Genomic DNA, 25,560 nt, shown 5'->3' with positions numbered 1-25,560 from the left:
TTATTATTATGAAATTGATAATTCAGTAATTTTTGGTAAACAGATTTTAAAAGTCTTTGAAGAATCATGTTTCAATACGTTTGCTTTATTATTGTTACTTTTTTGGCAGGTAAGAATACTATTTTTATATTTATCTAAGTTTTTACTTATAAAAGTTAACGGATTTTCTTGTGATTTTATATTTAATCTTTGTTGATAGTTATTATTTTCGATATTCAGAATAAACCTTACGGCAGATTACCCCATATTTATTTTTGAGAATTATGGGGAGAATTACAGTTAACGCGAAATTAAGTGGGGAAGGAAAACTTTGTCTTCAAGAGGTTCTGAAACTGTTTTCTTGTGATATATTAAATATTGTATTTATATGGAAATAAAATTGGTTGTATTATGAATTACATTTTACATTTTTTGACGTTTCGATTTGCAATGCTAAAATCGTTTTCAAAATAATTTTTATAAATTAAAAGCTTTATGTTAATCAGTAGATATTAGGTGGTGCATTCTGACAGCTAATTCGACATTTGACTTACTTGTCCTCGATCTTGGAGGAAAACAGTTATGTTTTGAGTTAAAATTCTAAAAATGAAGTAATATGCTTAGATTGATATCAAAATCTAATCGTTCTTAAAAGGCGATTTCCGAAGTGTAAATCTAAACCTCAAAATAAACTTATTATAAAGTAAAATTGTGGCTTAGTCCTTATTTACAAATAATATTGGACATTTTTTTAAGACCTTTGTTAACCGTGTTTTTCCTTTGAAATGTATTTTTGTTTTGATGATTCCCTTTTTGATATTTAGGTTGTGGTTTGAGCGAGAATTTACATATCTGTTGAGGTGGCTTAGCTTTCTGTAAACTTAGGTTGCATAATCATGTATCCTCCTTTGTAATTAACAATCCAAAAAAGTAGTGAGTTTTTTCCATCGTGGTTTTGACTAAGTTTGTCTTTAGGGTTGATAGCCTTCTTCTTCTTCTTATAGTGCCGTGCACCTATAGTGCGTTGGCGAATTATCTTAAGGCCAGACGTCTGTCTTTTGCGGTATGCAAATATCGCCATTGTTATTTATGCCTGTCCAGTTCTTTATGTTTCGTAGCCACGACATTTATTTCCGACCTACTCCTCTCTTGCCTTCAATCTTTCCCTGGACGATTAGTTGAGGGATTGCGTATTTTTTTCTTCTCAGAATATGGCCGAGGTATCCATTTTTTCGTACCTTGATTAAATTGAGTAGTTCTTTCTCAGTATTTACCTTTCTTAAGACTTCCTCGTTTGTCACCCCATCTGTCCATGGTATGCGAAACATTCTTCGCAAAGTCGACATTTCGAAGGAGTCCAACTTATAAGTGGAAGATACTCTTAACGTCCATGTTTCCATGCCGTATAACAATATGGACCATACATAGCATTTAACCATCCTGTAGCGGAGATTGAAGGAAATATTGCGGTTACATAGTAGCGGTTTAAATTTGATGAAAGCTTGTCTTGCTTGATCGCTATGGCATTTTATTTTTTGTTGAGGATCCCATTGGTCATTCATCATCATTATCAAGTATTTAAATGTTTTCACTTGATCGATTGGAGCATTATCTACTTGCAGTTGTATTCTTTAAAGTGCATTTTTTCTTATTGCCATGCATTTATTTTTTCCAGCATTTATCTTCAAGCCATATATTTTTCCTACGGTGTTTATTTTATTTAACATCCACTGCATATCATCTTCGTTGTCTGTTATTATTGCGGTGTCGTCGGCATGTTATTTATCGGGAAACCGTTTACCTTTATTCCACACTCAGAACCTTCCAGTACCTCTGCAAAAATGTTCTTCACACAGAGATTGAAGAGCATAGGAGACAAAATACACCCCCTCTTAAAATTTCAAATTCTTCTGTGTTGGTTGATTTGTTCAGTCTCACTCGTGCTTTTTGATTCCAATAGAGATTCTGGGTAACTCATATCTTTCTCGTCAATGTTATCGTTGTGTAGCATTTTTATCATTGCGTCATGTTTTACGGTGTCAAACGCTTTTTCATAATCGAGGAATGTTATGACTATATCCTTTCATTGATCCATGTAGTTTTGTACAAGCGTATTCAAGCAGAAAGCTGCTTCACGTGTACCCAGTCCGCTCTTGAAACCAAATTGTGTCTCGCCGCTTAGATCTTCCAGTCTGTGGTCCTCCAGTAAACTTATCAGTCTGTGGTCTTTGCATTTTGTCGGTCTTTGTGATTTGATATCCATTAAAACTTTGTTGAATGTTTTTGATCCATTAGTCTAAATATACAACATATCAACTACATATCTTCACACTTTGAGTTTCTGAGTCTATTTACTCACAATATTTTGTTTAAATTCTTCCATGAATACATGCTAAAAATGGTCATAATGAAGAGCTTATGGGTAGGTAATCAAAAATCTTGTTTACAAAATTCAATATCTAGTTAAAAATAAGTATTATCTGTGCATACTGTTTATAACTCCATTATAGCTGATACATTCGATTTGATTTTTGTTGTCAATGTAATTGTATTTGTACCATCTGGTATTGTTTAATAGAATATCCTGATTCTTTTTATAAAATTATAAACTTACTTTCTGACTGGAAGAGTATGCACTCTTAGGCTAAAAAAAGATATGACCAAGTTGTTCACTGGATTTGAACTTAATATGTTTATATTATCTTATTTCACTTTAGTTCGGCAGCTGGGTATCTTTTTGAATGCATGGAAGAGTAGGTAGTTAAACACTGTTCTATCCTGTATAAAATTTGTCGCTGGCAAGGAAACAGGCACCAAGGAAACTAGCAATCAAACAGTAATCTCTGGTGTTTCTTAAGCTCAAAAAACTTCAGGAAATAGTCAAACGACTGAAATCACAAAGCAACAGAATGATGTCAGCCCAAAACCATTTAACTACAATTGCCAACCTTGAAAACCTAATGGCAAAACTAATGGAGAAAATGGACACTATGCTTAATCTCCTTACCACTATGATTTTCAAAATGCACTAATGCAAAACAGACTTAAAATAGCCGTCTGGAACTCAAATGGCCTCACGAGGCATATCCAAGAAATCAAAATTTTTCTCAACGAGAAGAAAATTGATGTTATGCTCATACCAAAAGCTCATCTAACTAACAAAAATTAAATTAAAATTTCAAAATACATTGTTCACTATACAAAACATCCAAACGACAAAGCACACGGAGGCACAGCTATCATCATTAAATCAAATATAAAACATCATGAGTTAAATAAGTACAGTGAAAAGTACCTACAATCAACTAGCATTGTCATTAAAGACTGGCTAGGCAACCTTACCTTATCTGCAGTCTACTGACCTCCTGACCAATCCATTAACGAAAACAACTTTAATACCTACTTTAGTTCTCTTGGACACAAATTCATAGCAGGAGGAGACTTTAACTGCAAACATCACCACCGGGGCTCTAGGGTAATCACAACAAGGGATAGACAATTTCTGAAATCAATAATGGGAAACAATCTATAATGTATATCACCAGAAGAACCAACTTATTGGCCTACAAATCCAAATAAAACACCCGATCTCCTAGATTTCTGTGTGATTAAAGGTATATGTCTTAACTACTGCACAATAGAATCATGGTGGGACTTTTCGTCAGACCATTCTCCCATTCTAATTGACCTACACTATAAAGGCATATTTAGAAGTAAGCCTCCGGTCCTAACCAATAATCAAACAAACTAGAACATATTTCGAAGTGCACTTACCGAACAAATATCAATGAACTTTGACAGAAGTCATTCAAAACAGAAATACAAATTGAAAATGCTGTATAATATCTAACTACTTTCATACAAAAGGCCTGATGGAGTGCTACTCCTGAACAGACAATATGAAAGGAAATCATAAATTGTTCTCTGAGTGCCAACACTTTGATTGAAGAGAAAAGAAAACCAAGGAGAAAGTGGCAAAAGACACACGCACCTATTGACAAAGCAAACCTAAACAAAATAACCACAAGAAATGTGTTGAAAGAAGAAAAAATAAGGAAATCTAAACTTATCTAGAAAATCTGACGCCGTTTAAAGATACAAACTATTATTTATGGAAAGCGACGAGAAAATGAAAAAGGTCACAAGACGCCATACCTCCTTTAAAAAATACCAAAGGTAAATGTGCAAGAACATATACAGAGAAATCCGAGACATTCGCAGAACATCTTTCGAAAGTTTTAGTTTATTTACCAGAGAGGTGCCTGAGAACAAAAAGAACCCCTTCATTCTTTTCTTGACGCTCCATATCAAATAAAACTACCAATCTCCCAATTTAACATTAAAGAAGTAAAACAGATAATAAAAAGTGAGATACAACCTAAGAAGGCGTCAGGATACGATCTCATTACAGTTAAGGTCCTTCAAGAACTAACCCATGATTGCTACAAAATAATTACACTGATCTTTAATGCTATGTTAAGTCTGCACTACTTTCCTACGCAATAGAAAGTGTCACAGATTATACTCATTCAAAAACCTGGTAAAGATCCAAAAGATGTCAACTCATATCGACCGATTAGTTTACTCCCAGTCATTTCAAAGTTTTTGAAAAACTTCTGTTAAGAAAAATCAAACCAATATTGGACAAAAGGGTCTTATACTTAACCATCAATTCGGATTTCTTAACCAACACGCTACAATAGAACAAGTTCACAGATTGTACACAACAATAAGAACTAGCCTCGAAAACAAGAAATACTCTACTGCAGCCTTTTTTGATGCCTAGCATTTCTGTACAAATTAAAGAAAAATCTGCCTTACTCTTACTTGCACAAATTTGCTTAAATCATACCTTACAGAAAGAAGATATCTAGTAACGTATAGTGAAGCCTCATCAAATCTGGTGTAACTCATACTGCGTATGTGCGCATCCCGCCGGTAAACAAGCTACTATTTGTGTTATGATGCTTTGGTCACTTAGATGTTTATAAAAAAAGAATACGAATATGTAGGTCCTCCTTCTCAAAAAGTGGTACCAATTTTTACGTAAGTACGGCTAAAAATACGTTAAAAATACTATATAGGTTATATACAGTGTGGAAACCACTTATGGAATAAAATTGTTTTTGTCCTTATTATAGAAAATAATAATAAACTCTGGGACACGTTAACTTTTAAATTTAAATGTGCGATTTTTAAACATAAATTTAAATGTACAGGGTGATCCACGCAAGTCTGGCATAGTCCATAATCCTTATTTTTAATGAAACTCCCTGTATATTTTTATGTTTTTAAAAGATTCTTAACAACCTGATTTCAACGAACTATATCAGGAAGGGTCTATAATGAACAATATAAAGTGAAATTTTGAAATTAATAATTTGTCACGTGTTATGGTACTATTTTAAATTAGCTAAATACAGACAATACACATCTACTCTAAGTGTCAGTATATTGGGGAAAATTTCTGTTTTATAACCATGTTAACATTTTTTGTCATGAATAGGTAAAAACTGTCTAGATAGTCTGCTAATTAAACTAAATCGGTAAATAATGAGGATTGTTATCAATCAGTTGTTGGTGTGTTGACATTTTACATTAAAATAATAAATTCCTAATTAAAAGCTAATTTCTTGCAGAAATAAAAATGAAATAGGTATTTAACTGAGACCCACCGAATTGAAATTTTAATGATGATCGGTTACGGGGAGAATTGTAGAAGTAAATTGTAGTAGCAAACTTATTTAATCAGAGGTATCCTCAGTTGCCTATTATTGGACAAGATACTGTGTCCAAAATTTATGCACAATTCAGAAAACTTGGACATGTCAAACCATTAAAAAGAAAACCGAACTTCATTGAAGATGAGGTGAAAGTGGGTATTTTGTTAAGTGTCGTAGAGAATCAAATGTCAAGTTCACGTCAAATTGCACGTCAAAATAATGTGAGTCACACAACTGTCCTAAGGTGTCCCATGAAGAAAAACTTCATCCATATAAATTGACTTTTGTGCAGGAGGTAACAGAAGACGATCCAGATCGTAGAATGGATTTCTGCGAAAGAATGATGGATAAAATTAACACAAATGAAATAGCTCTTGGCGCAATTCTTTTTTCTGATGAATCAAGATTTACATTGAACGGAGAGGTAAACCGACAAAACTGTAGATATTGGTCAGCGGAGAATCCTCATTGGATGCGTGAGACACACACTCAGTATTCTCAAAAGTTGAGTGTTTGGGCAGGTATTATAGGAGATCATATTATTGGTACTATATTTGTAGATGGTAATTTAACAGCAGAAAAATATTTACAATCCAACAGATCAGACCCTACCGCATGAAACTTTCTGGTTCCAGCAGGACGGTGCAACACCCCATTATGCTTTAATGATGAGAAATTACTTGAATGAAATCTTCTTTAATAAATGGATTGGACGAAGGGGTACTATTGAATGGCCAGCTATGTCGCCAGATCTTACGCCTTTGGTTTTTTTTCTGTGGGGTTATCTTAAGAACAAAGTATATGAAACACAACCAACTAGCATTGAAGACGCCAGATCTTACGCCTTCGGATTTTTTTCTGTGGGTTATCTTAAGAATAAAGTATATGCAACACAACCAACTAGCATTGAAGACTTCAACGAAAGGATAACTACAGAAATACGAAATATTTCACCTTAAACTGTAAACAAAGTTCGGGACGAGTTTTATAGGAGACTGTGTTATTGCCAACAACAAGGTGGAGAACATTTTGAGTATTTATTTTAATGTAATCCAATCAATTACCTCGGGTATTCTATGAATTAATTGTCTTAAAGAAAATTATACTTAATTTCAAAATTTTACCTTGTATTATTCATAATAGACCGTAAATTATATGGTTTGTTGAGATCAGGTTATTAAGGAGCTTTTAAAAACATAAAAATATACAAGGTGTTTCATTTAAAATACAGATTATGGACTATGCCAGGCGTGCGTGGATCACCCTGTACATTCAAATTTATATTTAAAAAGCGAACATTTAAATTTAAAAGTTAAGGTATCTTAACGTTTTTTATTATTTTCTAAAATAAGGACACAAACAATTTTATTCCATAAGTGGTTTCCACGATGTATAAGAAACCTATATTTTACAAGTTATTACAAATTTTAGGACTAATTTTGAGTCCTCATAACTTTTTATATGGTGCAAATTTTGCTAACACTTGTACATAAATAGAAAGTTTAAACCTATTTGACAATTTACTATTTAAAAAGGTGGAAGAAAGTTTCTTTTTCATTAAGTTAACAAGCAATAAACAAATAGCTGTTCGCCCTTGAACAATCAACAAGCACACGGCGGGCTAGAACGTTGTCGACATTAGCTAGTATTAAATCGTAGCTATCTTAAAAGTTTAAACACGGCTTAAAATACGCCTAATGTCAACACGTACTAGCCCCCCAAGTACAAGTGTACGTGTTCCACGTGTTTTTGCGTATTATTACACTTTTTACTTTATTAGTTGTTCTCATTACTTTTTTCTATATAAATACTATCTATAACAATTATGTCAACTGATTACCTGTTTAATTCAGTAGTTTTAAATAATATTTATGTGAGTTAACCTTTTTTCATTTTTTTATTATCAACTTTTAATTTAGGTGTTCATTGTATACCATGCCTTGAACGTAGTGTCGAAGTAGAAGTGCCAACCTCTGTAAAAATAGGAGATAGTGCAACTCTTGTTTGCAATTTTAAACCAAAAAATGAGGAAGATCATCTCATTAGTGTACGTTGGTATAAAGAAAATAAAGAATTCTACCGTTTTACCCCAGATGAGAAGCCTCCCATTCAAATATTTACTGTACCTGGAATAATTGTTGACGTACGTATAACTTATACAGGATTAGTCACTAAAAAGAATCTATCTTGATATTTGGCAATATGCATTGAATTGTGTAAAAGTCGATCCATCTTTTATCGATATCAAAATCTGTCATTTGTCAAGCCACCCCTTTCAATAACTCTCAATTTTAAATAGATAATATATATATATATATATATATATATATATATATATATATATATATAATATATACATACATAGAAAGCAATATAAATTAAGGATCACTCAAAGAGTGGTGGGTTTTTCGGTCAAAAGGTAGAGAGAAAAAAGACAAATAGGTGGCTACTTTATCAACTTATTGAAGACGTTTCGCTTTCTAATCAGAAAGCATCATCAGTTCATCTAAAAAGAACAATATGAAAAACCAAACATTCATAGAAAAGTTATTATAAGTGTGTTACCTCAAACAGACATGTAGCAGTCAATGATATTAAATATGTAAAGAAGCTTACGACAATGGACATTTTAAGGTTATGTTATGTTATGTGTAAATAATTAATTGAAACTAAATACAGTTTACAAATTAACTCAAACTTAGCACAGATAAAGGCTGGCTATCCAGCCACAACGTAGACTATTTTAATATAAATGATATTTTGGATTGACCTCACTTGTTTGTTCATTGTCTCTCCTAACCAATCACTCTGGGAAAAATGGTGATCTTAACCACCTTTTTCTTTCATTTTTTGGTTTTTACTGACAGGTTCGTCACCCAAATTTATCATATTCTTTAAATTTACCGCTTTATTGTACTAGAGGTTGGTAATTTGCCTTGCTGTTCTGTCATATTTTGACCTCAAGGCCACTGTCTTTTCTCGTTGTTTGGCGTGGATTCTACTTGTTGCTCCCATTTAACCGGCAGCAGCTAAGAAGCTAAAAGTGGAAACCTCATTATATTTTAAATATCACTATATTTCAATCTTAATCAATTTAATAATGTTACCTAAAGTTAAAATTAAATTTAACTAATAATATACTGTTGGAAGTGCATCTTATGATCTTTTTAGTTCTCTAAAAATTAATGTTTTTTACTTAAGTTTTTTTACATAATGTTTATATACATGTACAATTACCACATGGTCTTTTGCTGTACTAAGTTTGAGTTTATTTTTAAACTTTATTTAGTTTCAATTAATTGTTTATACAACATAATCTTATAATGTCCATTGTCGTAAGCTTCTTTACATATTTAATATCATTGACTGCTACATGTCTTTTTGAGGAAACACACTCATAATAACTTTTCTATGGATGTTTGATTTTTCATATTGCTTTTTTTAGATGAATTGATGATGCTTTCTGATTAGAAAGCGAAACGTCTTCAATAAATAGATGAAGTAGCCACCTTCTTTGTCTTTTTTCTCTCCACCTTTTGACCGAAAAACCCACCACTCTTCGAGTGATCCTTAATATATATATATATATATATATATATATATATATATATATATATATATATATATATATATATATATATATATTAACTAAAATATATTATAATTGGTTTTATGACATTCTATTCGTAAAAAGTAATTACTAAATGTTGAGATTGGAATAAAAAGGAATCATTAATTAGTGAGACCAGGACTTATAAAACATTTTTTGGGAGATTTAAGAAAATTTTTATGGATAGTCCATTAGTACTATATGAAGATTTGCTTTTAATACTATTAATTGTTTGGATCAGTTCGGTTTCATTAACTGGTGTTATCAAAGATACAAAAAGTATAAAAAAAGTATAAAAAGAAATTAAACAATATAGATTTTTACAAAATCCAATAAATGTTGCCAGATATCCAGGTGGACTTTTTTGAGTTGAAAACTGTATTTTTTATTTACCTAGAAACAAGCCAGTATAACACATCGTCGCCTGAGAATTATACTGTTCCATCTCCTAAAACTCAATTTTACAGGAGAGCGTTTTTAAATTTAATGTAAAATATTTTTGATATTATTGAAAAATTGTTTTACAGATCATGATCACTGTTTGCATATTAAATTACTTTTTGTTATAGTGCTTTATTATTGCCAATTAAAACAACATTAACATGTAATACGGAAAAATTTATTTGGATATAGAACAAAAGGAACATTTAACTGAAATATTTGGGATATAGAACATGTATAGTGGATATAGAACTAACTAATTCTTAAAATGTTTTATTGGTGGTAATGACAAATTATCAAATAAAAACCAAAATTTATTAAATATATGACCGTAACTTAAACAAAAATACAATTATTAGGTGTACTAAAAAAACAATAATCTTCTATTTCTCGCTACTTTCCTTATTTGTCTATTTCTTTTGTTTTTCTTTGTTGCACATGATACTTGAATTGTGCTTCAAAACAACATTGTAAAACTCTTTAACAACTTCCGGCATGAACGGTATCATCTCTTTGAGATGCTTTTTCTTTAATTCAGGTAATTTTGGTGTTAAATTAACGAGTTGCAGCACTTCTGGTAAATTATTATGTATTTGACATCGCGTTTTTTTAACGTTTTCCAGTTTAATTTCCTTAAGTGGCCCTTCATATAGTTCACCATATTTTATGATTAAAAGAAATTCTTTTTCGTATATCAGATGTTTCACTTTAGTGTAAGGTACGTTTCGATAGGATAATTTTTCTGATTCTGCTTGGTAATTTTTATAATCTGCAGTGATCATTTGAAAAAATTTAAATTTCATCTTCCACGAGTTTGGAATCTTCGTTAAAATTTTTAACAAACTTACGGGGCTCCAAATATCTACATTTTTTACAAACCTTTCTATACAACTATGAGCTGCATCGACTTCTTGTACACAGCTGTGACCCGGTTCACCAAATTTCTGTTCTATTATTTTTATCTGACCTGAAGAATTGGATTGCAAAAAATGTTGCAAAGCAAATGTCATTATTCAATTTTTATTTTGAGGTACACAGCTGTCTGATCATAAAATTAATTTTTCAAGTGCAGGATTATCTAGTACTACTTTTTTAAGTATTTTAATCAAAGCACAAGAAATATGAAGTCCGCTTCTACCAGAAATCATTTCATGCCATAAGGTATTATATACGATCTTAGTTTTGTCGAAATGAGCAGTTAAATTATAACAAGAAAATTTTGTTTTATAATAAAAATTGCTTACGTTAGATTTTGGTAGCGAAAAAACTTTTTGCAGATCAAAACATAAAACACCAACACATTTGCCCTCGGAGGATATAAATTTGTCTCGGTTTTTTTCCTGATGTACCAAATCTTTATTTTTCTTGCGAGTTTCAAATTTTAAAATATCTGCTTCAGTCGGATTAGTAAGAGAATTATATGCTGCACACTTATCACATATATCTTTCTTGGGACAAAAGAATGTCAAATTAAATTCAGTATTGAATATTGTCCGATACATATGATATTTGACTGGTTCTGATTCTTGAGTTTTGTATAGATCATACATTTTTTGTAAATTTAAATTTTTTTCCAAATATTGTCTGGTAGAACTCTGTCGACAATAGTGAGAGTCGACTCTTTGAAAAGAGTTAATATGTTCTCGTACTTTTTGTTTTTTTCCCTCGGAGATTTCTTCTGATGCCTGCCACGAATAGGGGAACGAACAATGCATCTAACATCATCTTTTACACTTTTAAAAAAGTAGTAAATCCTCTGTTTACTAATATTTAATGTATTAAAAAAGTAATGTTGGCAAACTCTTATTTTAACTCCACATACATAAAAAAAATTCATTGTTTGTTCTTTTTCTTACTGCCAAAATACGCTTCACATGTGAGTAGAACTGATTCTTTTTGTCATCATTAAGAGACCAAAACTGTCTATGAATTGTATCTCTTTCGTCAGGAGTAATTTTAGCAGTACACTGTAGTACACAATTTTCAGATCGACATGTCTCTATTTTCACAGATTTCTTTTCCCTGGTCCGCTTCATTGTATCAACATATTCTTGTCCAGATTGTCGTTTATATTTTCTTATATTTTGTTTACAATCTGATGGTCTTCTTTTTCGTTTTCGACTAATCACCGCAGGTTTATTAACTTCTTCGTTAAGATACTCTTCTTCCTCTGCCATCTCAATTTGACTCTCAGGTAACTTTTGTAATTGAAGATTATTTTCTTTTTCTTCATAGTTTTGTGCCAATGCGTCTACTTCTTGCAGTGTGCTAAATTGTAAATTTTGTGTATCCATAGTGTTTAAAGTAACCATTTGTAAAACAACAACTTTTCCTTCATTTGGTGTCGCTTTAGGTTCGTGCTTATCTTGAGATGTTTTTTTACTAATGTTTTCTTTGTCGTTTTCGACATCCTCTTCGATAATATGCCACAAAGAGCTAAAATAAGATATTATTTAGTGGTATTATTTCTCAAAAAATTTAATGTAAGCTTACTTCCAAACGTCACTAGGACATGAAGAAGGCCTTGTTGGCGACGGTGAAAGTTTTGCACTCATTATAAACTGCAAAAAGAAATTGATTTAAATATCAATGTAGTAAGAAACACATGCAATTCGAATCAAAATTACAAAATTAAAAGGAACGAATTTGAAATATGACCACATTACTTTCTGAAACATTCATGCTAATCCATTGCTAATCCACCCCTGTACTACTCTATTCATATCAAAACACATACAACCCGTATTAGTAATTTAATAGTTACAAATACATAATAATGTGTAACATATTTCTTTTTATAATAATTATCAAGATTTTTTATTGATTTGAATAGGTTTAATTACATTTTATTCAATAAAATATCCGTGTCTATAAAAATTTTAAGGTTAGGTAATATTGCAAATTCGTTTAATAAGGATGATTAAATCAACACAATAATATTAAACGTACTTACTTAAATTGTTTCAGGAATACCCACTACTATTTAGTTTAAATACATTTTCTTACTATTCACTTTTTACAAAAAACAATAGATCATTTACCAACATGCCATGATGTACATACACGTACAGTCCGGTATTAAGCACATTATGCGTAATGGATATAGAACACTATAATTCTAGTAACGTATTTATTCTAAAAGTTAAAGAGGATATAGAACAAAATAATTTTAAAAATATTTTGAGGCATACGGGATATAGAACTAAATGTTACTGAAAACTTTTAGTTGGTTCTGAATATTATCATCATTTCAATGGATATAGAACAAGCTAATTTTTACAAAAATTTCTATGTATATAACTCCAAACTGCCAAAAAGTGGATATAGAACAGTATAATTCTCAGGCGACGACATGTTACACAAAGTCTTTCATTGCAATTGATAATCATTGTCTTTGGTAATATATTTTTAATTATGTTGACAATGTTGATATGTTGATAATTGTATTAAAATAGAGTAAATCATGAATCAGTTGTATTAAAAAAATATATTTATATACTATGTTTATCAAAGATATTCTAAATATTGTTTTCATTATATCTTCAGGTTAAAGAAAGTTCAGCTAAAACAGTAGTACTAAACAATGTACAAAACCAACTTACAGCAAACTACACTTGTGAGGCCAGTTGGACTGTACCAAACATCGCAACTGCTAAGGATTCGAAAGAGATGTTTGTAGTGGGTAAGTTTTCCTATTATTAAACAGGTAATTAACAATCTACCCATTGCAAAACCTAGGTCATGATATAAATTCTTTTCATTCTTCTCCTCAGTCATATTCTCTTTTAGAGACGTGGTGACACCATGCACTTTTTATATATTTTTTACAGTTCTCTTCCACTCTTCTCTATCCTAAGCTAGTTAATCGGCTTCGTGGATCACTACTTTACTATCACTATGTTCGGTATCGTATCTGTTCTTTTGGTAATTTTTGGTTTATTATTAAGATATTATAATAATGACAAACTTGTCTCTCATGCGCACACTCCTGTTCACATTAACAGGTTCATACTCAGCTGCATAAATTTGGTTAAAAACTTTCCTTGATAAGGTATATATTGGTGATATAGCGACCGCTTAACACTTAAAAGTATATAAAATTTAATGTACATCTGAATTTCTTTTCAATAAAATTAACTTTTAAAAACAATTGTTATACTTAAGACATAGTAAAACTTTGTTACAAATTTTATTTTAGATGAATTAAAAGGTGAAATAATTCTAACAGTGGACAACGAAAATCCTGGTTATAATGAACAGGTAATGGGAGTATGTATTACTCCTCCATCTAAAATTGCGCCAAAAATTACATGGTTTTTGAACGGACACCAGGTAAAGACAGTGTGATTGAAGTTAATGAATATTAGTTATTTATAGGTATATTTTCTATATATTGTGAAACATTTATATTGGAAATATCACTGTAAAAACAAAAAAAAAGTATACCACAAAGTAAAAAAAAACATAAAAGAAATAAGAAAATAGAAAAAGAACAAAAAACAAAAAAATAAATTAAAAAAAAAAAAGAACAAAAAAAAACAAAAAACAAAAAGGAACAAAACAAAAAAAAAAACAAGAAAATAATAAAAGAAAAAAAAAGAAAATAAAAATATATCAAAACAAAATTTATGTATCCATAAAAATATTAGGTATATGTAGTACCAACATTTGACTATAAATCTGCAATCAATAATAATTTAAAATTCAGTCGATTTTAACAATAAACACAAATAAGTGTGGCTAATTGGCTCTGCCAAAGCCATTTTTCAGAAAAAAAAAATTAAGTGACCATTCGATTTTAGGAAAGTTTTTTTTTTATTTCAAACATTAAAAGGTATTTTTTTTTTCGGAATATGTGTCTCGACTGCTAGTGGTCATTAACACAGGTAAAATTTACATTTTTATTTACATTTTTATTACTTTTAGATTGTGGACAATATTAGTTACAATACACTTTTTGAAATACATTTTTTTTTAAATAAATTGTATAGCTTTTTGTATTGTATAATTGTATAGTGGACAACAGATTGATATTACCTAAATAAGGAATGAACAAATGAACATCTATGTAGTGGACCAATGTACCAGAATAATTAGTAACTTGTTATTGTTTACTATAGATGAGATTTCTTGTGCGGTTTGTGAGATTTGCTGAAACTCTAGCGAAAAGCAGCAGTAGAAGTTGTTGTCGTCTTAGATAAAGAGCAGGTTCGAAACATTCTACGTAAATGCTTTCCACCTGACAGAATCTGAATGCTCCTAGACAGAGTCAAAGAGAAGTATTTTGGTCTATATTTAGTAAACGTACGTGGAGTACTTGACGACATGATGCAGAGAATACTACCATAGTCAAGTTTGGAGCGGATAAGAGCTTCTTCTTCTTCTTCTTCTTCTTCGCGCGACTAGGATTACTCCTGTTCGTCTGCATCTTATTCTGTTTCAGTCGTTGTTGACTGTATATTATCTTTCCACCTTTTTGGCGGCCTTCCAACGGGTCTTCTGCTATACGGCTTGTTGTTTTTACATATGTTCACTAATATATCTAGTCCTATTCGGTTTACATGTTCGTTACATTTTTTTCCTTCTTTTTATCCACCTGTTAATATTTTGAATTTTGCATTGTTCGCCTATACTTCTGTTGGTTTGTCTGTCTCTTAATGATATGCCCGCTATTGATCTTAATACTCTTGTTGATTTGTTGTTTCGTCTTTTTTGTATCGGTCTTTGTCTCCGCTGCATATGCTAGGATTGGTCTTACTGTTGTCTTGTATACTTTCATTTTGCTTTCCGTGGTCAGATATTTGTTTCTACATATGGTTTTTTGGAGGCAACCACTTACTCTGGCCGCTTTTGATGCTTGCCTTGTGGTCTCTGTTCTTATATCGCTGTCACTAGTGATCTCTACTCCAAGGTAATTGAATTTCATTACTTGTTCTACAATTTTTCCGTCTATTTCTAGTTTGCATCTACGCAGCTCTTTACTGATCGCTATACATTTATTTTTTTCTACTGATATTCTCACATTAAGTTTGTTTGCTGTGAAGGTGTGGAGCTGCCTTTGTAGGTCATCTTCGTTATCAGCAATTAGTACTGCATCATCGGCATAGCATAGTATCTTCTTGATTTTATGCGCTCCCGTGTGGTATCCGTATCGTTTTCTTACTTCGCGAATTATTTGATTCATCACCATATTGAATAACAATGGGCAGAGCGAGTCTCCTTGGCGGATTCCTCCTTTTAGTTCTATGCATTATGTTTCCTCTGTTGGCATTATAACTCTGGTCTTGTTGTTCTTAATTTAATTAATTGTCCTTATTATCTGATGGTCTATTTGTTCAGCTTGTAGTAAATTTAAGATGTCATTTCGCTTCACCCTGTCAAAAGCACTTTTTAAATCTACAAAGCACATGTATGCTGGTTTTCCATATTCAATAGACTTCTCTATTATTTGTCTGATAATAAAAATTGCGTCTATTATTCTGCGGTGCTTCCGGAAGCCTTGTTGTTCATCTGCCATGTTCGCTTTTTCCTCGATTTTATCTTTTATGACTGCCGTTAACAATTTTAATGTACTATTCATTAGAATAATGCCTCTATAATTTTCAGGATTTCTTGAGTCTCCCTTTTTAAGTATCGGTAGCAGGAGACTTTCCTTCTATTGCGCTGGTACTATTCCGGTATTTATTATATCGAAGAATAATTTTAGGTGCCATTTGCGTAGTATTGTTCCTCAATATTTTAGCAGTTCATTGTTTATCTTATCAGGACCAGGTGCTTTTCTGTTTTTTAATTTTTTTATTCGTTCTTGTAGCTCTTCTTCTGATATTAGTACTCTATCGTGAGTTTCGTTAATGATTCTTTTTCTGTTCCCTTCTTCTCCTTCGCCATATAATTTCGTGAAATGCTCAGTCCATTGTTCCTCCGTCATGTTATCTATGCGTACAAATTCATTCATTTCTGTTCTGTCTGGATAAGAGCTCGGTATATTTTTAGTAGTGTTTCCTCATCGGTTCCCTAACTATAATGGGCTTATGATTTAAGGAAGTTCGTTCTTTTTAGGCAGCTGCACTTAAGTTCTCGAATGTGTGGTCTCTGTCTCGAAAGGATAGATTTTTATTCAAAAATAATGCCGAGAAGCTTTATTTGGTCTACTACTTGGAGAAAATTTTCATTCAGAGAAGTAGTTGAAGATTACGTGTTTTGTCTTCAGGTAAAATAAATAACTTTGGACTTGGATGGGGAAAAGTTAAGTCCGGATTGACTGGCCTAGTTGTTTATCTTATATAACGTGTTCTGTAGTAAAGTGTTTGTGGTGGATGAGACGTTTCCATGACAGAAGAATATAATGTCGTCAGCATATTCCATATTGTACAGGATCATTTATAAACGAACTTATATCGTTTATACTACGGTGAAATATTGTGCTACTTAACCGTATCCCCCAAGGCCAGCCCCTTGGGGGATACGGTTTTTGGTTGTGTAATGTGAGGATGTTTTGCCATTACTAATTACTTTAAAGAATCTATCTGTGAGAAAAATTTTATAAAAGAATATAATTATATTACCAGATAGCTTGTTCTAACTTAGTTTGTTTAGTACCACAGAAATTCGTATAGAGTCCAAGCGCTTTTGACTTTGTACTGATTTCATAGGGACTTTCACATTTCATTTATATTGGTGTCCCAAACATTTTAACCAATTATAGCTTTATGCGAAAAATTGTAATCTTGAATGTCTATCTTGACATTGCTAATGTTTTAAGGTATATAGCTGGTCATCTCAACCAACAAGACAAAATAGTAATGTTCCAAAACGCTTTACCTCGTTCTTTAACCAAAGAGCTTCGTTTGTAGATGATAGGGCCAATCTAACATGTATTGTTGAAGTAGATAATATTTACAAAGGTCAGAAATCACTTTTATTAAAAAGAAATATTAATAGAGGAGGAGGTTATTTTTCTAGTCATTCCCATGGCATAGTTCCCTATACGTCTGGTAAGTTTTTTACAAAATTAAATTACTTATTAACAAAAATATGACTTTTGTCATCGACCTGTATTGTCGATGTGAAATCAAACTGGTATAAATGCAAAAAAGACGATTTAATTTTTATCACTTACTACCATTTATTTTACACTATAGCTACCATTTGCATGTATACAATTATGAAAAGTTTTGCTTATTAAAGTATTTATAAATAATAATCAGGTTATTGACAAAATCTGGAGAAATATGTAGATATGCCATTATGCCTTCAAAATGTGATTGCTGTTTGCATTTAATCCAAAGTGAAAACAGTATAAAAAAAACCTATTAAAAAACCTTTAAAATGACGTAACTAAGAAATATTATATTGCTTCCCAAATTTTTTTAAACATCAACATGGATCCCTTTAAGGTATACGAATTTATGATTTTTATAAATTATTAAGTCATAATACGAGGTAGGACGTAAAAAATGACATATTCATATCCAAAATTATCTTTTGTAACTTAACCCATTAACGGCCAAGCAATGAAAAACAATAATTTTTTTATCTAGACAAATGAATATTTTGTTTGATTGATCTAAATTTATTTCTACCATGGTTTCCCTTAGAATGGCTACTTCCTTATCTTCATGTTTCGACCAATACATGTCGAACTGTGGCAATATATACATAAATGGCATTTATACTATAAACAGCGAGCAAAAGTACGTGTTAACGAACAACTGTCAGAAGAAATTGAAATAAGATGTGGAGTGGGACAGGGATGCGTATTCTCGCCAATTCTTTTAATGCCTACTCCGAAGAGGTCCTGAAAAAAGCTCTTGAGGGTGAAACAGCTGGAATAAAGGTAAATAGAGTTTCCATTAACAACATTAGATATGTGGACGATACTGTGATCTTAGCCGCAAATATTGAAGATCTTCAGAGACTGGTGGCCAGAATAGCGGAGTATGGAAAAGAGTATGGTCTAACAATTAATGTTAAGAAGACGAAATTTATGAGAATATCAAAAACTCAAAGAAATAACGAGAATCTTCCAATAAACGGAACCAACGTCGAACAAGTAGACAAATATGCTTATCTGGGAACAAGGATTAACTCCAAATGTAATCATTTACATTCAGGAGATCAAAATCAGAATACAAATGGCTTCAACAAAATGAGAAGAGTACTATGTACAAGGGATTTAAAATTGGAACTAAGACTTAGGTTGGCGAGGTGCTATGTTTTTTCGACTTTATTTTATGGAATGGAATCTTGGACCTTGAAAGCGACATCAATGAAAAAACTGGAGTCATTCGAGCTGTGGGTGTATAGAAGAATTCTGAAAATATCGTGGACAGAACACATCACAAATAAAGAGGTTCTGACAAAGATAAATAAAGGAGTAGAAATTTTAAATATAATTAAAACAAGAAAATTGGAATAGCTCGGACATACTACACGTGGAGAAAAATACACCTTGCTCCAACTGATTATGCAGGGAGAGATCCAAGGAAACAGAAGCATAGGGAGGCGTAGAATGTCATGGCTGCGCAACCTGAGAGAGTGGTACGGATGTACATTAAATGAACTTTTTAGAGCAGCCGTCTCAAAAGTCCAAATAGCTATGATAATTGCCTACCTCCGCAGCGGAGATGGCACTTGAAGAAGAAGAAGATAAAGTGTTTCAGTTCAGCATCATTCATATCGAATTTGTGACGATTGTTTTGTGCTGCATAAGTATTTGAAACATATATAATCTGGCTTGTGACTTCATCATCGAAAAATAATGAAAATATTTCGATGGGCGACTTTCCTTCATGGCTGACTTTGATGTTCTTTAATAAACGATTGTTATTACTTTCAGGATGAGTCAAGAATGCTGGAGTAGTGCTTGTTTCTAATTTTGGTAAAATTTTCGATTTATTTTGATTAGGTTTTCGCATTTTAATGCGAATTTTACTGAGTATGATATCACCTTCTTCAGAATCACTTGCTGTCGGATCGTAAATTCCATATGTTCCAGAAATTTCTGCATCAATATTATCTTCTTCTATCTGAGGTTATCATCTAGGTTTTTATCATCAGTAATTTCATCAACATTAGGAAGGATATATGTAACATTCTCTATATCTAAATCTTCTTCAACACATGCAATTAATGTAACAATAAAACACTGAAAATTTTGTTTTTAAAACTTCCACAAAATTTATTTTAAACTCTTATCACTACAGCTGTTTCAGCTGATTGCCTTTCTCAAGTGACATAAAATGTGTATTGTTACATAAAATGAATTTCCATCAAGTAAAGGTCGAATCCATCAATTACATGCAATTAATTCCATAGTAGTCAAAGGTCGTGTTTGATCATCTCCTGTGCAGTCAAAGGTCCAAATGGTCGCTTCTGGCTCTGGCCCAACGACATTCCAGAAGTACTTGCTTGACTGATATTAACTGTGATAAAAAAGAACCGAATTTCAGGCTTGACAGATAATTTTGAAACAAAAAAAGTTGTCAACTCATCTTTAGATCACTTTGAATATTCCCTTTTGTGCAACAAACAAATATTTTTAGTACTTATTTATGTAATATAAACCACCTCACAGTAACGAAAAGCTATTATACCTACTTACAATTGCAGTACATATGTAACTGACCGACGGTTGATGTTATGGTCATCAATCGTCACTAATGCCGTTATGCGCCAAGGGTGCGTACACTCCTCAATATTTTAATCAAATTGGAAAATTGCAGGCCAAGTTTCATCCAAGTATGCAATTTAGAATGAAGCGTAATAGTATTTTAAAGCTATATTATTATACCATATATCTTCGTTGGGTCAAAAAGTCGATAAAAAATTATTGTCTTCATGATGTTCTCAAACAGTAGAAAAATCGTGTTAGTTTCACAAATTGTAAAACAGTTTTTTTTTATCTAAAATCAAGTACATATGGTTATAATGATAAAACAAACAGGCTAGAACATTTGTGAATATTTGTCACAGTACTAAGTATATTAGCAGTATGTAAAAAAAATAAAAATTAAAAGGGTGCGTAGACGCACCTTTGGCTGTTAATAGGTTAACCGAAGGCAATTTTAGAAAAAATGTCTTTCTAAAAATTATATTTTAACTAACCAATTTTTCCTTATGATGCAAACAACTTTTTTAAAATGAGATAACTGATTTTTACTTTCTGTTAACTTTTTTTTTACAGTTTAATAGATTACTCCATAATTTAAAATTAATTGCTGGTATTAATACTTTAGTAACCAAATTTAGGATATCAGTTTTCTTTTTTTTTTGTTTTTTCTCCGGTGGCTTCTTTTCTTCATCTCCTCCCAAATGTGCGATCCGTATAATGATTTAATGTGAAAGGCGTCATCATATTTCATTATTTTAATCAGTCGAATGTCATGGGTAAAGTTACTTAAGAGTCCTTTAGTGCTTTTATTATGAAGAAGTCCTTACGGCTCAATCCATGCACTTGGTAAGGTTTGCCAATTTTTTTTGACAGTTTTCATGGCCTTGCATACTATAAGGGCAAGTTTATTTTATAAAGTCCATCAGTACATCTATTCAATCGCTGAGCAAGAAATATACTTTAAGAATAATTAGAGACCTTAACACCAGGACTCAAAGTGCTTGCTACCGGAGAATACAACAATTGTGTAGTTTTTCTAAATTCAAGGTAACTTTTTTCCCTATACTTACATGGCCAGTCGACAAACCTAAATCCTGTGCTTTTAAGAGGCTATATTAGCCTCTCTACTCGCAAGCAATATGATTTGAAAGACTTGCACACCCCTTAGAATGACATTCATTGGAGCGCAGTGTATTGATTCGTGTTATCAGGAACCACTTCACCGTGCTCCAATACTCCAGGCCATCCCTTTCCCCCCTATAACATTCTGATGCCCCATAGGGGCACAATTATCAGCCAAATGCTTTTTGTGTAGAAGTCCTGGTTACAAGAACTCTAACACGATATCCTATCCCGTTCAATGCAGGCGTGGGGCGCTCTTTTCCTGCTTTCTCAAATGACGTATCATCGAACTGAAATTGCTTGCTCAGGTTTCGAGTCGCCGCTCTAGGCTGCCCCTAGTTCGGCGACTCGGTATCCGAGGATGAGGGCCCTTCTTGCCAGGTTTTGGGGTTTTGTTAATTTTTTTGGATTGCTGGGGCCTTTTTGTTAGTATTTTTGAAGTTATACTTCTATACGCGCGTTAGACGTTGGAAATTTGTACGGGAGTAAATCGGCAGAATCATTACATATGTAAGATATAGGTAAGAGAGAAACAGAAAATATATTTTCTCTCTCAAGAATGTATGACCGAGAACTGTCAATTTTGAAATATATTACTGTTATGTCTGATTGGCAAATTTTTTGCGTGTTTTGTTCATACGCTGGTATATGTGAGTTCGAATCTCAATACGAATTTCCTTTTTTATTTTTGAAATATTTAAAAACCCCGTGTTAATCTTATTAAATATATGTAATCCACGCAAAAATGCGAAATTTTAAAATTAAATGAAAATTTACAACATAATCCGAGTTATTGGTTTTTTATTTTCATCTTCCACAAACATTTTTTAAAGTTATACTTCTATACGCGCGTTCGACGTTGGAAATTTGTACGGGAGTGAATCGGAAAAATCATTACATATGTAAGTTATAGGTAACAGAGATACTGAAAATATATTTTCTCTCTCGAGAATAAAAATGTTTCTTTTGTAAATATATTTAATATTTATTAATATTATTATTATTTTTTTATTAATACTATTATCATGGTAAATTAAACATATGCGTAAGTAAGTTATGTATATTGCCATTGGCATTTTAATTTGTATTATTATATTGAATTATGTTGCAGTGTATTGTTTTGTATTTTTATATTAATAACAAAATAAACAATGAATTTTACTGCAGAGTAGGTATGTGTAAATTTTTTTTTTCATTCAATTCCTTTCATACATATATGAAAATAAAAATGTATATTTTCATCAAAATATTGATTCAATCCTTCATTTACTATACTCCTATTACAGGTCAAATGTTGTTTATATACAGCAAAAGATGCACCATATACCTAATTCTGTTTTTCTTTCTACTCTCTCTTACCTATAGCATTACATATGTAATGATTATGCAGATTGACTCCCATATAAATTTGTTACGGCAAACGCGTGTATAGAAATATTACTTCTACCGGCAGTCCCACTGGACGGCCACACCCGTTTTTTTTAATTTTTTTTTTCAGTGCTGCGTGCTGGGGCTTTTTCTGTAGGTAGAGCTACGAGTTATCTAGACTTTATGTATTTGTCTGGATTTGCTGTTTTGGTCTTTTGTGCTTCCAGCGATGGAATGACTTATATCTTATTATCTTTCACAGGATTGGGCTTGGGTGATTTTTTAATTCTGCAAAGCTAATTCTGTTCTCTAAACAGAAAGCGTTCAGGGACGTATCTGGGTACATATGCCGCTTCCCTGAGGATGTGATGTTATTGTGGGCTGCAAGTATTTTCGTTTATTTATCACCATTCGAAAAATCCATATTTGATTATAGGAAGTATGATGCTGTTTATTAATCTTATTTTCGTCTTTATGCGCAGTTTGCTTTTTCTACCTGTGAGTCCTGTTATTACTGCTCTCGCTGTTGCGGTTTTTTGGATGATTGTGTCCACGTGTTTCGTAAAGGTTAAGCCTTGGTCCATAATGACTTCTAGGTATTTCGCTTCTCTTTTCCATTCGCTGGGTTTATCTTGCACTAACAGCTGTTCTTCTGGGGTTTCTGGTTCCTTTTTAATCGATCTCTTATCGAAAGACTTCATTGTTCATATTAGTATTATCGTAAATTGTTGTTACTATGTCTTGAATTTACATATTATTGCTATGTTTAACTTAAAAACTGTCAAAGAGCTTCGAACGTTTAAAATATGTTTTTAATTATAAATATGACTAGAAACTGTCAAAGAGCTCCTCCCGCTTACAATAGCTTCTTTAATTATAAATATTACCATTATACTAAATATTTTTGTTCGTCTTGAATACATAAAAATTATACCAATTCTCATTATATTTTTATTAGTTAATCTACTACTAACTTTTTTTTTAAATAATATTTCTATTTTTAGGGAGTCCGATATTAACAATAAATATGAGTATATTTGCAACAGTCCTGGTACATAAATTGTGGGTATTGTTTTAAAAACATTATAATTATGTGTTAAACAAATTGAATAAAATATACAGAAAATAATTATTGTACTTAATTTATCCTTGTATCATTTCAATTCAAGAAAGGTAATAACTTATTTGCATTATATTTTTTTTTAGTTTTTTTATTATATAATTGTTTTTACCGTTTTTTATTAAAAATTAATTTATTATAAGAAGGTCATTATCATCATTCTCATTGCCTTTATCCCTATGCGGCGTCGACATCCCGCATTTGCATTATTAAATTTTACATTAATTTTAATTATAATTGTAATTTTAATTACATTTCTCAATAAGATTTACAAGTCTTGTCCTACTTCTCCCATGAACCCACAAATCAACAATCCTTATTATTGTATACGTAATAATTTGTGTCTCTCTATTTTAAAATAATGTGTTAAAAATTGCTCTATCTAATGTTATTACTAATACAAACATATCACCAGCTACATTGCTAGTTCTTGAGCGTAGTCTTTCATGTATTGCTTCATTTCTGAATTCTTTCAGCAATAATTGTGAAAGTTTCACAATTATTGCTTCACCCTGTATAAATATTATTTATACCAGTGGATAGCATTTTTTATAGTCTTTTCAATAGTGTATCATAAGTAGGGGTTTGAAATTTAAACTTTTCTGGTTGTGGTGGGTGGGGCCTAGGTCCCCACTAAGTGGGGGGTGAGTTCTTTTTTATGTCATTTTAGTTCCCCCTTACTATCCTAGAAACGGTTTCAAGCATTTTTCAATAATCAGCTTTTGTTCATGAGATAGAGCCCATTGTAAGTTTTAAAATCCATAAAGAAATTAGAAGAATGCAAAAGAAAAATGGTACAGCAACAAATGTCTTAAAATAGAAGAACTGCAGAAAAAGAATGACACGTTTATACGTACAAAAAGGTAAAAGAAATAACTGGAACATATAAATCAACTGCAAGTAGTTTACTTGATAAACAAGGAAATATTATAATTAATGAATAAGACAGATTAGAGAGGCGGAAGAAATATATTGAGGAGCTGTTTAATGACGATAGAACAGAAATTCAAATCGAAAATATATCGACTGGTCCAAACATAACACTCGATGAAATGAAAAGAGCTGTAAAGCTATCAAAGGATAGGAAAGCAACCGGTCCAGATGAAATTCCAAGCAAAATAATCAAAATACTCGACAATAAGGGTAAACATTCTCTTAAAAGCCTCTTCAATAAAATATACGAATCAGGACATATACCAACAGACTGACTACTGCCAACATTTTGTAATGATACTGAAAAAAAAATAAATGCCAAACAGTGTAGCGATCATCTCACTATCAGTCTAATGAGTCATATACTTAAAATTTCCCTAAGAATACTGCACTCAAGAGTTTACAACAAAATAGAAGTACAACTAAGTGAAAAACAATTTGGTTTCAGAAAAAACCTTGGAACCAGGGAAGCACTCTTCAGTTTGCAGGTCATAGTTCAAAGATCTGGATATCAAACAATCGGTATATATGTGTTTTATCGACTTCGAAAAGGACTTTAACCGAGTAAACCATGACAAACTTATAGGTATCTTGCAATAGGTGGGAATTAATGACCGAGACCTCCGTATTATCAAAAATTTGTATTGGCATC

The 25,560-nt window shown here is 31.7% G+C and overlaps 1 protein-coding gene across 1 annotated transcript; it reads left to right on the top strand.

Moving 5' to 3' along the window:
• Window positions 1–23,987, top strand: LOC140448015 (uncharacterized). The gene is made up of 6 exons (XM_072541054.1): window positions 1–109; window positions 7,622–7,845; window positions 13,300–13,435; window positions 13,952–14,085; window positions 17,516–17,747; window positions 23,860–23,987. The coding sequence occupies exons 1-6, from the start codon at window positions 67–69 to the stop codon at window positions 23,931–23,933; spliced, it is 843 nt and encodes a 280-aa protein (XP_072397155.1). The 5' UTR covers window positions 1–66; the 3' UTR covers window positions 23,934–23,987.
• The last annotated feature ends 1,573 nt before the right edge of the window (window positions 23,988–25,560 follow it).

Source organism: Diabrotica undecimpunctata, chromosome 8 (genome assembly GCF_040954645.1).
Source record: "Diabrotica undecimpunctata isolate CICGRU chromosome 8, icDiaUnde3, whole genome shotgun sequence".
NCBI classification, from domain to species: domain Eukaryota; kingdom Metazoa; phylum Arthropoda; class Insecta; order Coleoptera; family Chrysomelidae; genus Diabrotica; species Diabrotica undecimpunctata.
This window is presented reverse-complemented; position numbering and strand designations above follow the sequence as displayed.

Bases quoted from the DNA above. Each gene is read 5' to 3' on its own strand.
- LOC140448015 (XM_072541054.1), top strand. From the start codon at position 67: ATGTTTCAATACGTTTGCTTTATTATTGTTACTTTTTTGGCAG. The intron at 7,846-13,299 runs GTACGTATAACT...TTATATCTTCAG, and splicing joins TACCTGGAATAATTGTTGAC to GTTAAAGAAAGTTCAGCTAA. The intron at 14,086-17,515 runs GTAAAGACAGTG...TAATGTTTTAAG, and splicing joins GGTTTTTGAACGGACACCAG to GTATATAGCTGGTCATCTCA.